This window comes from Cibotium barometz, chromosome 23 (genome assembly GCF_041138505.1).
Source record: "Cibotium barometz isolate CiBa-2024 chromosome 23, ASM4113850v1, whole genome shotgun sequence".
Lineage (NCBI taxonomy): Eukaryota > Viridiplantae > Streptophyta > Polypodiopsida > Cyatheales > Cibotiaceae > Cibotium > Cibotium barometz.
The window spans coordinates 34,134,930-34,151,709 of record NC_141068.1 but is presented as its reverse complement, the minus strand read 5'-3'; the positions used below and the strand labels follow the sequence as shown (position 1 = coordinate 34,151,709).

The 16,780-nt window shown below is 40.6% G+C and overlaps 1 protein-coding gene across 1 annotated transcript; it reads right to left on the bottom strand.

Moving 5' to 3' along the window:
• Positions 1-14,963: 14,963 nt before the first annotated feature.
• Positions 14,964-15,354, bottom strand: LOC147625863 (BOI-related E3 ubiquitin-protein ligase 1-like). Its single transcript, XM_086817736.1, has 2 exons — positions 15,118-15,354; positions 14,964-15,053 (listed from the first exon to the last, which is right to left on the bottom strand). The coding sequence occupies exons 1-2, from the start codon at positions 15,352-15,354 to the stop codon at positions 14,964-14,966; spliced, it is 327 nt and encodes a 108-aa protein (XP_086673862.1).
• Between the last annotated feature and the right edge of the window lie 1,426 nt (positions 15,355-16,780).

Sequence of the window (16,780 nt, the reverse complement as noted above, 5' to 3'; positions counted from 1 at the left end):
CAAATATGATAAAAACACTGTGCTAACACTTAAGGTTTCTTAAGTATTGATATGAGTTTCTTCTTAAGACATTTTTAATAGCTTTTCAAATAATGATGCCACATCCCAAATTCTTAATCTTTGACATATGAGCATAAGAAAATATTGAAAATTTCAAGGCCCAACATTTTGCTCATCCAAAATTCAACTAAATTCACTAAAGCACCAAAGTTAAATATTGCTATGGCTAAGGGATGCTTTCAATGAATGGTCAATTTATTTGCACGGATGAATGAAGTTCAATTGTAGAATGTTCAAATGAGGTAGAAACACAAATTTAGTGACAACGACAAGCTATACAATTGTACTTGCTACGATAAAAAATGCATGAAATATAAACATTGTGGGTTTGATTTTCATTGAATTTTATAATTTATTAACTTTTTGTTTTTGGAAACATTACATGAGAAATCTCTCTCTCTCTCTCTCTCTATATATATATATATATATATATATACATATACATATACATATTCATATACACATACATATACATACATACATACATACATACATGCATGCATGCATACATACATACATACATACATGCATGCATGCATGCATGCATACATACATACATACATACATATGTATATATATGTACACACACACACACACACACACACATTTATATCTATAAAGATATAAATGTGTGTGTGTGTGTGCGTGTGTGCATGCGTGTGTGCGTGCATATACATATACATATACATGTATGTATGTATGTGTTTATGTATGTATGTATATGTATGTATATATGTATATGTGTTTATGTATATATGTATATGTTTATGTATATATGTATATGTATATGTATATATATATATATATGAGCATAAAAAAATATTAAAAATTGCAAGGCCCAACATTTTGCTCATCCAAAATTCAACTAAATTCACTAAAGCACCAAAGTTAAATATTGCTATGGCTAAGGGATGCTTTCAATGAACGGTCAATTTATTTGCAGGGATGAATGAAGTTCAATTGTAGAATGTTCAAATGAGGTAGAAACACAAATTTAGTGAATCCGGCAAGCTATACAATTGTACTTGCTACGATAAAAAATGCATGAAATATAAACATTATTTATTAACTTTTTATTTTTGGAAACATTACATGATAAATCTCTCTCTCTCTCTCTCTCTCTCTCTCTCTCTATATATATATATATATATATATATATACACATATACATATACATATACATATACATATACATATATATTCATATTCATATACACATACATATACATACATACATACATACATACATGCATGCATGCATACATTCATACACACATACATACATACATACATACATACATGCATGCATGCATACATACATACATACATACATACATGCATACATTCATACACACATACATACATACATACATACATACATGCATGCATGCATACATACATACATACATACATACATACATACATATATACATACATATGTATATATATGTACACACACACACACACACACACACACACACATTTATATCTATAAAGATATAAATGTGTGTGTGTGTGTGCGTGTGTGCATGCGTGGGTGCGAATACATATACATATACATGTATGTATGTATGTATGTATGTATGTGTTTATGTATGTATGTATATGTATGTATATATGTTTATGTTTATGTATATATGTGTATGTATATGTATATATATATAGGAAAGACACTACTTTGAACAAGGCCTCCACAACCATCGGTGCCACCCCCAACTTTGCTCTAACAATAGAGTGTGGAGTGGAGCCTTTGCTATGAATCATTCGAGATATCATCCTAACAAGTGGCCTCTCGATGGCATCCCATCCATCAAAATATTCCCTCTCTGGGCACAATTGATCAGTGAGTAGAGTCAGTCGCCTGTGGTATAAGCTGGAACCCTAGATTTCTACTCCATATAGTAGTGTAGGCGTGACCAGTGTATCAAATAGCCACAATTTGGTGGGTTCTTGAAACTATATGTGTGCACATTGATTCTCAAGTGAGCCTAATGCTACATATCCCTATGCCAACCGAGCATCCGCTGCCCTTCTCAAAGAAAAGCATGGGCAAGAGAAGGTAACCCCCAAGTATACATACTCTCTCACACGTTCCACCACATCCCCTCCAAAGCTAAACTAATGTATGGATCTAGTCACCCATGCTACCGAAGTGTTAAAAACCATGGCCCTGGTCTTCCCAAGGTTCACTGCAAGGTCCCAATCTCTGCAAAAGGTGGCCAAAGCATCCAAGTGTCTTCGTAATCCTTCTGGTGAATTAGAGATAAGCACAATATCATCTGCATATAGCAATATAGGTATCAACACTTCGGCTAAACTATCTCCAACCCCTCCTCGATTAGTGTAGTCACACACCTCACCTATGTACAGGCCAAAAAGTGTGGGTGATAGCGGACATCCCTGCTTCACCCCGATCATGCTGTCGATCCTATCTGACATCCCCCCCAGTGCTTGCACACGACATGTCACGGTCTCATATAAAGCATACACTCACCATCTCATATCCTCTGGCATCCCAATGTCCTGTAATCTCTGCATGAAATGGGCTTGGGAAATTGTATCAAAGGCCTTGCAGAAATCCACGAAGCAACAATAATCCTCTTATGTCCTGTTCGTCCCTCCTCTATAATAGTTCTGAGTGTGAGGATATGATCCAATGTGGAGTAGCCTCGCCTAAAACTCGCTTGTCCCTGTGATCTCCTGCCATTCATCTCGGCCCATGTGGTGATCCTATGCTCCAATATGGACCCGTATATTTTGGCCAATGTGTAGCCAATCATGATAGTCTGATTACTGGGGATCAGTGGGTCCCCCTTCTTGAAGAGTGGGATTATAGTGTGATCTGACCAGCTTTTGGGAAAACCCTCACATGCTGCCCAATTGAACATAGATGCCAATGTGGGTGTCAACACATCACATACATGTGAGAAAAGCTCTCCCACCAAACTGTCCCGGTCTTGCGCCTTTCCCTTCTGTAGCCTGTATATGGCACCCCTAACCATCCTCCATGTAAAGAAAGAGCACTATGCTGGTCTATGCAGATTGGGGGCTCCCATAGGTGCCTGTCCTGGTACATCATATAGGTGTCTCCCATACTCTAACCAGGCGTCTGGGGATGTGATCTATAAAGAGGGTTGTCTTTCATGCATCATCTGCCATGCCCTTTTGCTATCTCAACCCAAAAACATCTAATAATATACTTCTTCTAGTTTTGCCAAGTAGGCATGTTTCTTTTTCCATACCATAACGCTTTTTTAGTGTCATTGCTTGGCTACAAGTCCCGGCTCCTATGGCCACCTCCCTCTCCAATTGAGCGTGGACTGTCCTACATTCTTGATCATACCATCCATTCACTACAAGACACTACTACCATACACACGTTCAATACATGCGATAAGTTACGGGCGCGTATATGGTCGCGCATGTATATGAGTAGTATCGGGCGCGTGTATATTGGCATCTAAATTCACGTGTATTGAAGTTTCAGAAACGCGTTTACCAGCGCGTGTATATTGGCATCTAAATTCGTGTGTAAACTGGTTTCAGAAACGCGTGTATCAGCGCGTGTATATACACGCAATTCTACACGCGAGAAATTTATTAAGAAAAACTCCATTCCTTTACAAAATTAAAAACTATTTCATCCTCATTATCATGATCATCTCTTATTTCTTGATCATCGATCACAACATCTTCATTGGCATGTTCGACATCATCTTCATTGCGGCTTGTTACATCCTCCATATGCTCCATATCAGTGAATGTATTATACATCACTTTGGAACGTGGTGCAATAGGGATGACGTACCACCATTTAATGTCATGCACCATTGGCAGATAGATAACCTACTCAAATACACATACTGCAGTAATTAATTAGCATATCAAAAGTCAAGGGGTACGCGAGCTTAGATATATATGTACATGAAACACATTAGTAAAAAAATGCATACCTGCTCACATTGTTGTGGCAATACGAGCCTATCTTTCTTTGTTTGCCAAAACTTTGTAGAGTCAATAGTTACATAGCCACTTGCATGGTGTTTTATCGTTGCATTAGGCCCTTTTTCCACCACGTTCATTTGCCATTTGACATCCAAAACATACACAAAGAAGCGACGAAAGTCAAGCCCAAATATGTCTTGGATTGTGCCACAATAATCATCCATTTTTCCATTAGCTCCCTCAAAGCTACTAATGACACCGCAATCTTGTATATTCCTCTTTTCATCAATTCTTTGTGTTCGAAAAATGCTTGCCTTCACACCATATAGCATTGAACATAGTGCACTGGACCAAAATAGAAGCAATATTTGTGTAAGCAATGTGAATAAATATTAAAAGCAAATCACTCACAACTAATGCAAAACATCAACACTGCTTTTAAGTCAAAGTGTCGAGAGGAGGGAGGCCTACTAATGTCCACCACCGCAACACCTCTCCATAGTTCCTCCAACTCATCAATCAACGGTTCGAGATAAACATCCATATGCTTGACTTTATGTTTCCCTGGAATTAGAAGGGATAACATAAGATGTCCCTTCTTGATCGCCATTGATGGTGGAAGGTTGTAATTCACCAACACAACTTGCCACACGCTGTATGCGGTGCTTTTGAAACCAAATGGATTCACTCCATCCATACCTAGGCCAAGTCTCAAGTTTCTAGGCTCTGTTTTAAAGCTGGGCCACTCATCTTCAATATGCTTCCAAGCAGGAGTGTTTGCGGGAATTCTCCACATGCCATCATCCGATCGATGTGAGGAATGCCATGACATGAGCTCTGCTATGGATTTGCACTTGAACATGTGTTTGATACGAGGAATTATAGGAAAGTGTCGCAAGACTTTACGAGGTACATCAAAACTCTTCACATCTGTTCTATACCTTGCTTCACCACAAGTGGGACAATGTCGAGCCTCCTTATGCGTCCCACGAAAGAGAATGCAATCGTTGACGCATGCATGTATGCGATCATAATCTAATCCTCCAAGAGATGTCACATAGCGCCTCGCTATGTCACATAGCGCCTCGCTATGTCACATAGCGCCTCGCTATGTCACATAGCGCCTCTCTTTAGGTGGGTAGTCTATTCCCCTTTGGAAGCATGTTTGATAATAGCCTGCATCCAATATCATCAATTAGTCCTAAACCCTAAACCCTAAACCCTAAACCACTAATTCAAATTTGCAAGTTAGAATGCTTACTTCAATAATGCGTCAAGACTTGCATTGCTCCATCCATAAACTGTTTGTATATTGAGTAGTTCAAGTGAAGCATGTAAAATAGAGAATGTGCACCTTCAAAAACCGGTGTCGATGAAGCCTTGTAAAGATGCTCTTGTTCCATATCATCGTCGTCCATACCTTTGGGATCATCCCTAAAAAGATACCGCACCATATTATCAAACACTTCCTCTTCCACAACTTCGTGGGGTGCAGGGCTATTGTCATCCCTTTCCCACTCATCTCTGACAATAGATCCCGAAGCTCCAGCATCATCTCGTCGACACTTCGCATTTCGGATCTGGCGGCGTCGAGTCATGGGAGGCAGAGTTCGTAAGTATCTTGCCACTTTATTTGATTGTTTACTTAATTCATTGATTCTATGATTGTTTTAATCTTACAAATTGTGTTGATTATGATACAGCGATGGGTTATGGGGAGGAAGCCCACAGGCCACGATACTGGGTATGCTCACCGGCATAGCAGACGTGACATGGGCCCTCTTCAGAGCCGAGGAACGTATTACGGACGCGCAGTTTGAGATGGCCATGAGACCATACGGTCGACAGGTACTTGAAAACTCTAAACGAATGATTTTGGTTTATTGAATTACATATATATATACTTATATACTATATATTACTTGAAGAGGCACAAGCTGCTGCTCCACCTGCTGATGATCCACCCGCCGCCACTGTAGAGGGTGGACGTGAGCACTACTCATCGGACATTCCGACCGATGTGAGCTCATTTGATCATGGAGGGAGCAGCGAGTCATCATCTGGGTCTGAGTAGTACTCAGACTTATAGTATCACATTCCATATTGACGATGTGGTTGTATATATATTTTTGTAACTGAAGCCATGGGCTACTTCGACATATGGACTCCCTTGTATATATGTGTACACATAAAATTTTGATAGTAATATTGAATCATGAATTGATAGTATTGCATTCATGTCTGTCTTGAATCGTATGTATTGACAATGTATGCATTCATGTCGTTCTTGTCTTAAATCTTCCTCGTGGATGGTGTAATGCACCCAAAAAAAAATTCCAGAGAGTGCTATTGGGTGCTAGAATGCTGGAACAGCATTCAGGTACCAAATAGTACTCTCTGGATTTTTTTTTTGCTCTCTGTTCGCGTGTATAGACGCATCAACTCTTCAAAAGTCACGTATATATACGCAGATACTCTGTGAAATGTGCGTGTATAAGCGCAGCTAAATTGACAAAACGCGTGTATACACCCTCGTGTCAGTGTGTCTAAGCGCAGCTAAACTGACAAAACGTGTGTATACGCCCTCGTATCAGCGCGTCTGACTACTTCTATACACGCGCTTTTACACGCATGTCTCTGGCTGCGATGATACACGTGCTGATACACGGGTCCGTTACTTTTTTTCCACAAGTCATTTTTAGTGGCTAGGAGCGCGGGTATGAGCGGATCCCTTGTAGTGATTCTGTGGCACTATGGAGCATGGAGGTCTAGATGATGGCAATGTACATGGGAATGCAAAAATCACTCATGCATGTAAAATCCTCACTGGTGATGGTGATGCCAATCGCAGTCATTTGGTCGCGTAGATTTTTCACCTTGGTGATGAACTTCTCTGTCGTTCAAACTTAAACAGTCGCTCGTTCGCGAGTTTGGATATTGAAGATTGGAATGTGTACTACTGCTTGGATATCAAGTTTGTCAAATTTCGTTGAGCGATGCATAATTTATAGGTCGGGCAAGTTACCTATGTACAAAAAATGCCCTGAACCTTACCAAAAATGGCTAGACTCAAGCTTGCATTGTCCCTCTACTATTAGGACAATACGAGTTTCCAAATGCCTTGGTTTTAGAATGACTAAAAATAAAGTCCAAGGATAATCTCTGAGACTCTTGAGTTGGTAGTTGATCTTACCAATATTTACTCGTGGGTAATTTTACGTGGTAATGGCATGTTCTTGTTCTTCAAATTCTATATAGGTGTTGTTAAAGGACCATATAGAAGCAACCATAACGACAATTCTTGACAACGACATCAATAACATGTGTACAACAAAAAACATTGTGTACAAAGAAATTCTTTAGGTTTAAAAGTTGGTCATTACTTCTGAATGTTAAAGTACATGTTTTCTATACTAAAATGCTACCTTTTAGTGTACAAAAATATTATTAGTATTATTTTAAGTTTTAACATGCCTAGTGTAAACATTCAAGGTTTAATAATGCATATATTAGGTGTTTATTTAAAAATTACAATACTTGATTATGTATTTTATATATACATTTTTATGTTGTAATCAAGTATATCTTTACACTTGTTTGAATAACTTCAAATAAATTCACCCTAACAAGTAGTTGTTGCCTTTTTTATAGTACTTACAAACATAGAAGTGATGTCAGAAGCAACATTCACTATGGGAATGTGAGGCAAAAGATTAAGGAAAATTCTATGTAAAGAACATTTTCATTAATATTTTCAAAAACTTTTATTCTTACTTATCCAAAATGACTATGGTCTACACCTCATAAAGCTTTTTTGTGTCTTGAGCATATGCCTTTCAAGATTGGGTGAGCATTCATACTATTAACCGTGTTTAATGTCATACACAACAAACTAAATTTTAACATATGAATATCGATAAACATTTCGTAATTTTCTTAATAATAAAAAACTTACTAAACTAAAGCATTTAGAAATGTGTTGATTAATCTTGACTTTATTGAAAATAGGAATTACCAAGTCAAGGAGAAAGTCACTTAGAGCTCATCCCACCATGGGGGTGGAGGAGCTACAGCACATGCATTTATGAATTGCAGAGAAACACTTGTCCCATTGGACATAAGGGGACCCAGGACAACTAGCAGATCCAGGAATAAATTTAGCAAACAACATGGTTGTGCCTTCATCATCTTCATCTGGAGCCTACATGTGTGCCATTATTGCATGGGGTTTCCAAGTCAAACTCTCTAAAAGCAAGGGCTGCAGTGGATAATCCACCTTATTTAACGCATGTAAGAGCTTGTTCATACATAGGGTCTAGTTTGTAAACCCATAATTGACAAAAAACTAGAGGTATTGTTCACACGCAATGTAGTTCCTCAAGACAAGTGTGCATGCAAGGTGAGGTGTTAGCTACAAAGTCCTTGACATGTCAAAATCACATGTTGCAAGTAGTTGCATACTTGGTTTTTTCTTGAGCCCTTACTTTGACGGTAGGGGCCAACCCAAAAAATAGTTTCTAAGTCCAGGTTGACAAAGACAAGCAGGTTTGCAAACTACATTGGTCATGTGAAGATGCCCTAATAGTCCCATCCCACTATGCTCTTATCTGGGCTATGGTGGCTAAATGTCCCCCAATTCAATTGGAGAAAGTGCATAGGTGACATGGAGCACATTGTAGCCATGCACTACAAGAGCTAGGAGGTGTTTGATTTTGCCTAGTTTTTGTAGCATTTGAAACTTGTGTAAACAATTGGAAGATGGATGTTGACAAACTGACTTGCTTCTCATTATGAAATAGTCATTAATAATGAGTGAAGTGATTTAGGTTTCAAGGTCAATCATGCTAGTTAATTATTGGATTGAAACACTTGTTTCAATTGACATTATGTCTACATTTTGTGTCTCAAGGTGGCACAACCACGAAGCTCCCATTTAGAGAAACTTTAAAGTAACTCTAATAAATTTACAATAAAAATTCCCAATAAGTTGTAAAACCAAAATGAAGGGTGTAAGTTGAAAGGAGAGGGAAATATAAAAAAGTAGGTGAAGGTGAATAAATATGGGGAAGGGTAGATGAGTGAAAAGAGAGGAGAGGAGAGAGTGAAAGAGGGGATGGACCATCAAATATAAGTGCGGGACCCTCTTCCTACATTTAAATAATAGCATGTGCTTTTAATAAAGGGTGGTGTCATACAAGCTAAAAGACAAAACAAGCCATCACATATAATCTAATTTAACATTTAACTAAAAATTTATACTAACCACATCATTACTAGAATAGTAAACATTGACAAAATAAAAGCAATTACATCTCTCCAACATAAGGTGACTAAACCACTATAGTCTTGTTTTTAACAAGCTTAGGCAGTAATTTTTTCCAATAACTTGTAAAAGGGAAGGAAAAGTGGAAGGAAAGGGGTAGTGAAAATGGCAAGTGAAGGTGAATAAATATGGAAACAGGTAGATGAGTAAAAAGAGAGGAGAGGAGAGAAGTGGAGAGGGGATGGACCTTTTTTTTTTTTTTTGGACTAGCCAGGGAACCCGTGCCCTAGCTTATGGCACCTTAGAGTCGATCACTCCGGTGCATGGACCATTAAAAATGCTCGGACATGAGTGGAGACCCCATTTAAATAATCTCACATAAGATAAAATACTTCACGACTATCAACTAAACTACTACTAACCTGAATTTAAACTAACATTAAGCAGCATTAAGAAAAGTCAGCATGCATAACTCTTTGAAATAGTTGCCTCAGACCCTTGGAGCTTGTTCACGCAAGCAGCTTGGTTTGTAAACCAACTTGTCATTGTATTTATTACGTAAGTTGGCCTTTATAAGAGCATTAAGCGCAGGAGTCAGAGTTGCACAAAATTCACAACGCACGAGAGTCTCGCTACTGGCAAAGTATTCGCACGCCTGAACAAACAAAGTTAACGAGAGTCTCGCTACTGGCATGCATGTGTACTAGTAGGTACGAATTCTGCGAGCCAAACTACAAAGCACAAGTGTACAAGTTTCTGGGTTTTATTTTGGCCTCGTGATCAAATTGCCGGCCAAGCCGTTTCTGTCAGAAGTCAGGAATGCTGACTCGTCACCAACTCTAGAAATGAAAAAAAAAATTATTATTATTATTAGGCTTAATGTTCTCTCTCACTCAAAAAGGGATGTGGATGCACTTTTTCACCATAATTTTGCTGGCTTAGAATTGCAGCAGGTCGAAAAACGCTCGCCACGTCTGGGTCTCTGCATGCCCAGGTGTCTCCCATGCGTGCTTGCCTCTCTGCATACACCGCCCCCCTCCTACATCGTCTCGTCTCCCCCTTCCTGCTCCGCCTGCTGTGCCTCACCGTCAGGTAAGCCCCTCCCCCCGAGAGGGGGGAGCCCTGCCCAAAGATGTCTCTCCAAGACATCGTCATATTTGGTTCAAGCCCTGCTCCACACGCTATCAGAGATGGTGCTGGCCCTTCATCCCTGGTTCTGCATCAAGCCCCAACCAGGCCTCATGGTGTTCTTCAGTCCTCACCAAAGTCTGGCCATTTTGCTTCTCCTCTGTTTCGTCATCAGAAAGGCTTTGGAGGTCTGCGTGAAGCTGAAGAAGGCCAGGGGAGGCATCCAGAAAGTTCTCCTAACATCAGGCCAATTGCAGAAGCGACGACACTTGAGAAGTTTAAGGTCCTTCAACACATGAGTGACTAAAACACTCATGCAATAATGTCCTACTATGTAGATGATGTGGGAGGCTCCATATGTGAAGCTTCCTTAGAAGTTTAGTGCATGTGATCATCATCAAGATTCTCGTCCGCAGGCTGATCCTCCACATGAATGAAGTCCTTGTGCTCCAAATCATCCATGACACCACCCTCTCCAAAAACAAAAGTTGTCTCCTTCTCAAAAATCATCTCCTACACAAAAATGGTGGACGCCTCCTCATCTAGCACTTTAAGTTCAAGATTTACAGCTGCAATTGTAGTAGGTTCCTCAAGGATAGTGTCCTACATGCCAAAAAATAGATGATGTGGCAACAACTTTCTCATGCATGGCCTATTGATTCTAAAAAACTAAAGCGGTCACAATCTCATCGAGGATGGGCTCGTGCAAACTAGCAGCATTATCTGTGGCAATAGCCTCCTCCTACATGGTCTCCTTCACCCCAACATCTGAATCTATAACATGCTCCTCATGTTGCACTCCATAAGTTGAAGCGATTTATTCTTCCATAGGTGCTTTATGAGCATAAAGTAGAAGTTGTTGTATAACAAGAGATCTATATCGGTCCACATATTGTGGGGGGTAACTATTCTCTCCAAGCTTAAAGCCCCCCCCCAAAAAAAGACCTTATTATACTTTTTCTCTTCTTGGCATCTACATAAGAGTCATTGTGAATATATAGACAGCGGCGGTATTTTGGATGGTACAATCAACGGTATATTAGATGGTAGCAGAGATGGTATATTTGATGGTATCATATTTGGTATTGTCGATGGTATGTTCGATGGTATTGTGCATCAATTATACGATCAATTATACCGTCGAAGATACCATCGGTTATGCCGTCTAACATACCATCATTTTTCTGGTCAAAAGAAAATCATTTTCTTTGTATTTTTTGATGAAAAGAACGACGATAACCGGTGTTTCTGTAGTAGTGATGCTACGTAGGTGTGGGAAAATATGCATCGGCCCATGATATTGGTATGTGAACTTGTCCGATGGGCACCAAACTTGACAGGGTCCTTAAGGCAAGTGGTTTCCATGATCTTTACCAAGTATGATATGCGTCTATCAGCGCGTCTCCCCAATCTATTAGTGCATTTATAAGCGCGTCTACTATGCCAAATACCGCATATAAACACGCATCTCTATAGCCGCGTATACACTGTCATATTGACGAGGTGTTATATGCGTGTATAGATGCACTACTATGTTATAACCCTACGCCAGGGGCTCATTCTTCACTACACATTTTGCCGTCGCCGACCCTCCCATCTCTACACCTCCATACCTCCACACTAGTTCATACCCCCACACCTTCCTACCTCCCACCTCAAGTGTGAGCACTCATACGAGGACCGGGAAAGGAAGATCAAGAATCAAAGAGGACTTGGAACTCGTTGACTCATACCTTTCCAAGGTATGCCACTTGCTTCCTTTTTTTTTACGTGTTTTTGGGATTTAGCTGTTGCAATGTTGTCTTTTGTGGTGGTCCTTTGTGCACATGTTATTTTCTTTTTGGTGTTTGGATTGTGGGCGACAGTCCCCATCACGCTCAGTCGGCACATAAAATTTGAACTATAGGGCGCCAATTAGCACGTCAAATGGTGCTACTGTTTGACAGTACAGTCGTGCTTATTGACGCGTTTCTAGATGCGTTACCCCTTGAACCCGAGATAGTTTGGGGTTGGAATTGTGTTCTTCCCCATCCCCCTTCCCTCTTCCATTCACTTAAATTTTTTTTCCCATCCATTATTTATGTGTTCTTTTTCTATCTTGCATATGTTTTAATCCTAACCCCCCAGTGCTGTGTGTGCATATGTCTCCCTCATATTTATTGCGTGGTGTAGTGATTGGGGGTGCAATACTTGTTGGGTACCTTTCTTTTTTGATTGGGAAGCTAGTACGCAGAGCTTATCATCTCGATGAGCATCATGATGACAGTAGCCTGACACCAAGGACTACATGCACATCTTCTTGGGGAGACCCGAAAGATCATAGAAACTCTTTGCGCGACGAGAGCACTCCATGAGTAGCACTCAGGTCTTAATTACTAGTTAGCTTTCTTGTGCATTAGTTATGTAGTGACCCTGAGCCTAAACCCCTCTCGTCTCTTTTTTGTACCCTATACCCTAAGCTCTTTTTTTTGTACCCTATACCTCAAGCTCTTTTTTGCACATTGTACATCAAAGAAATATATAATAAAGTCGGATGCTATACCCTAAGCCCTCTCTTGTAGCTATGTACATTATATATCAAAGAAATATATAATAAATCATGTACCCTATACCCATGTCCTCTATTCTATGATAGCCTTCTTTTCTTGCTCCCATTCGTGCCTATGATGAGCAGTGTTTGGCTGGCCCTTTGGATCATGTCTTTGCCGACCAGACTTGCCAATAAGAGGTCCTTTCTCAAGAGACAAGCCAAGGCCAAGTTGGCCAGGATAGAGCAAGGACATGCTCCAAAGAGCTAGCTTGCCACTGCTCATAGACGCGAGTGGAAGCAAGCCAAGAAAGCTGCCATGGAAGAAACAAGGCTAGTAGCACTGGGACGCACGACGGATCCAGATGGAGCAATATGGAATGTCATGGGGGGCTGAATTTGTAAGTATGGATCTCAATGTGACTTGCATTTATGTGATTTCTTAGTTAGTTGTTGATTTAATCTAATACATACATATGCATTTTGTGTCATATTGCAACTTGATATACGGAGGCAGAAGGAGGCAATCTAGATGAAGGTGCCGAAGAAAGCTCCGAGAGTGAGGAGAGAGAGACTCCGACTAGTAGTAGATGTAGTGCTAGATAGGAGCAACTATTTTTTGTACTTGAAGCCATATATGGCTGGATGTGGCTTTAGGCTTTACTATTTTTTTGTACTTCAAGCCACACGTGCATGTATGTACAAATCTACAAAGCCACTATTTTTTGTACTTGAAGCCACATGTGGCTAGATCTTATTTAAGGCTTTATCACTTTTCGTACTTGAGGCCACATGTGTATGTATGTATAAGCCTTTTTTTGGGCAATATATATAAACACTTTTGTAATGTTTGTATTCAATTCTCGTGCATGGATGGTTTACATGCGTCTAATGTTGTGGACTCAAAATCTTTTATTCGAAATTGTAATCATGGCTTGTATAAGACAACTAAATCTGCTTCGTCTCTTAACTCATGCACGGAATCATGCAAATTATACACAATGCATTGATGTTGGTTGCATTAAATACAATGCATGCATGTATGACCAAAGGGTATAAAATATGAGCATGTTGCTTTTTTTTTAATTTACAAATTTTGAGTCGCATCATAAGCGCGGTTACGGTCTGTGTCAAAAAAAGTATATAAGCGTGTCTATCCATGCATCTAGTTGTCATATAGACGCCAATATACACGCGTGTATAGACACGTAAAAAAGTGCCTTGTGTGCATTGTGCATTTTCTCGTCTGTGAGTGTGTCTATACACTCGTCTATATGTGCATCCAACTACACTTTAGCAGCATAAATAGATGCTTGTCCATAAATAGCGGCGCGAATAGACGCTCCCGTAGCTTTACTACCTAGACCAGAAAACGTGTCTACGCACGCACATGTGATCGCTTTTCCTTGTTGTGTGTGTACGCGTGTGTGGTGTGTGCGTGTGTATGTGTATATGCACACGTGCATACGTGCATGTTTCCACACACACTTGCGTGTTTGTGTATGAGTATGTGTATGCACCCCCTGTCTATGTGTAGGTTGTGTATGCATGTGCATGTACATGTGTATGCCCCGTGCCTATGTACGCACATGCATATATGTATGTGTGTGTGTTGTATGCGTGAATGTGCGCATGTGTGTTTTTCTATGTGTATATATAACAATTATCTGCATGTACATTTGTGCATATTCACCTACGTGTGTGTGTGTGTGTGTGTGCCCAATGCTTGTATGCGTGAGTGTGTGCTTGCATATGCAGATGTATGTGCATTTGTGTACACCCTTTCAAGTGTGTGTATGTTTATGTGTGTGCAACCCCCTACCTATGTGCGTGTTGTGTATGCATGTGCATGTGTATTTATGTATGCATATGTGTAGAACGAATAGCGTGTGCATTCTCCTCCTTCCTTGCAGACATCTTTGCCTGTATAAAGAATGTGACACTCGTCGAACTGAGTGTCCTCTATGTGGAGCCCCAAAGAATGCAAGACCTAGGTTTACATGGAGTAAATCATCCTTCTTCCACATTGTCAGCTTGAGATCATTGCTCCTTGAGGTCCCTGTTCTCTTTCACAGTGCGGGCATAAGCATCACCCATGAGCATCACCTGACTCTCCGTAATTGCAAGATTCTGCATCATCCACATCACTCTCCCTGCATCCTTCCTTGCTTTGTTCCCTACTCTATGCTACTACCTGCTCCAGATTGCTTCTGAGATTGGAGACCATAGCCTCGTTGTTCTTGGCCAAGTTTTGCCAGAGTTGGGATTCTAGACTGAGATGTTTCACACGCTCCTCCAATTCCCAATTCCTGCGGCCTATTCTCTCAACCTCCACGTCCTTTTCCTTTAGCCGCCTCAATACACTTTCCTTGATTAAGGTCAATAATGCTCTGGTGTGTTGCTGCCGTTTTTCCTCAAGCGCTTGTCTCATCCGCTCTCCCTGAAGACCGTTACCTGCAGAAAACCTCGAGAATCGCTGGTTCTAAAATTGTCCCACTGTTGTCTCTGAGGCGGCTTGTTCAATGTGACTATAGAGACGGCCATGGGTAAATATGGTGCATACAAGAGAGTTTTGAAGGTCCGTGGGTCGTGTCAGAAGCAAACGCAGGAACTAGTGGGACCGCACCACCGGTGCAACGAACCTCTTATTTGCTATCGAGAAGGCCAAATGCCCCGATTTCTATATACATGGTATGTACGTGAAGGAAAAATGTGGGTGGGCCAATGACATTGATATGTGCACTTATTCGGTTGGTACCAAATTTAGCATGGATTTTAAGGTGAGTTTTTTGCATGATCTTGACAAGTATCAAGAGCATCTTACATCGTATGTCCAATTGGGAAGGACAAATGGCCCAATTTCCATACACATGGTATGCATGTGAAGGAAAATTACGCGTTGGCCAACAACATTGATATGTGCAAGTCTCTGATTGGTACCAAACTTGGCAGGGGTCTTAAGGTGAGTGTTTTCCATGATCTTGACATGTATCAAGTGGATCGGATGCCATATGTCCAATCGGGAAGTGCAAATGCCCCAATTTCTATATGCATGGTACGTATGTGAAGGAAAAATACGGGCTGGCCAACGACATTGATATATGCACTTATCCGATTGGTACCAAACTTCGAACGGTTCTTAAGTTGAGTGGTTTCCTTGATCTTGCCAAGTATAAAGAGAATTGGACCCCGTACGTTTGGTCGGGAAGGCCAAATGCCCCAATTCCCACATGCATGTTACATATGTGAAGGAAGATTATGCGTCGGCCAATGACATTGATATGTCACTTGTCTAATTGGTACCAAACTTGAAATGGGTCTTAGGGTGTGTTAACCTTTTGGCAGCCCACCCGTGTTGTAATATATGTACTTATACAATTTTTGCCGATTCGGCCATGTACATAGAGAGCTTAAAAGAAAATGAGGGAAGCTAGAGTAGGGTGGTCGCACATTGTGCCACTAGCTAGGAGAATTAGAGCTTGAGAGAGTGCAAGAGATGGAAAGGGTTAGTCCTCCCTTGAAAAAAGGTACTTGTATAAAAGGCAAAGTCTTTGACTTTAGTCTTCACTTGTTGGATACCACGTTGAATGCAAAGAGCTCAAGCTTCCCTCCACTCCCTTAAGGGTGTTGGATTTCTTGCATGCTTTCTTTCCTTCTATGGTCTCATGCGATTGCTACGTCCACAGTTTCCCCTTCACCCACACTCACGAGTATGCCATCTTCTCTCTTTCCCTCTCCCTCTCCTCTCCAAGTGGAATCGCATTTGCAACAAGTTGGGAGCTGCGAACATGACATTCGTAGAACCGATTGCGAGGTTGGCTCCTACCCGAAAGTAGCAAGGAGTTGAGCACTCACTT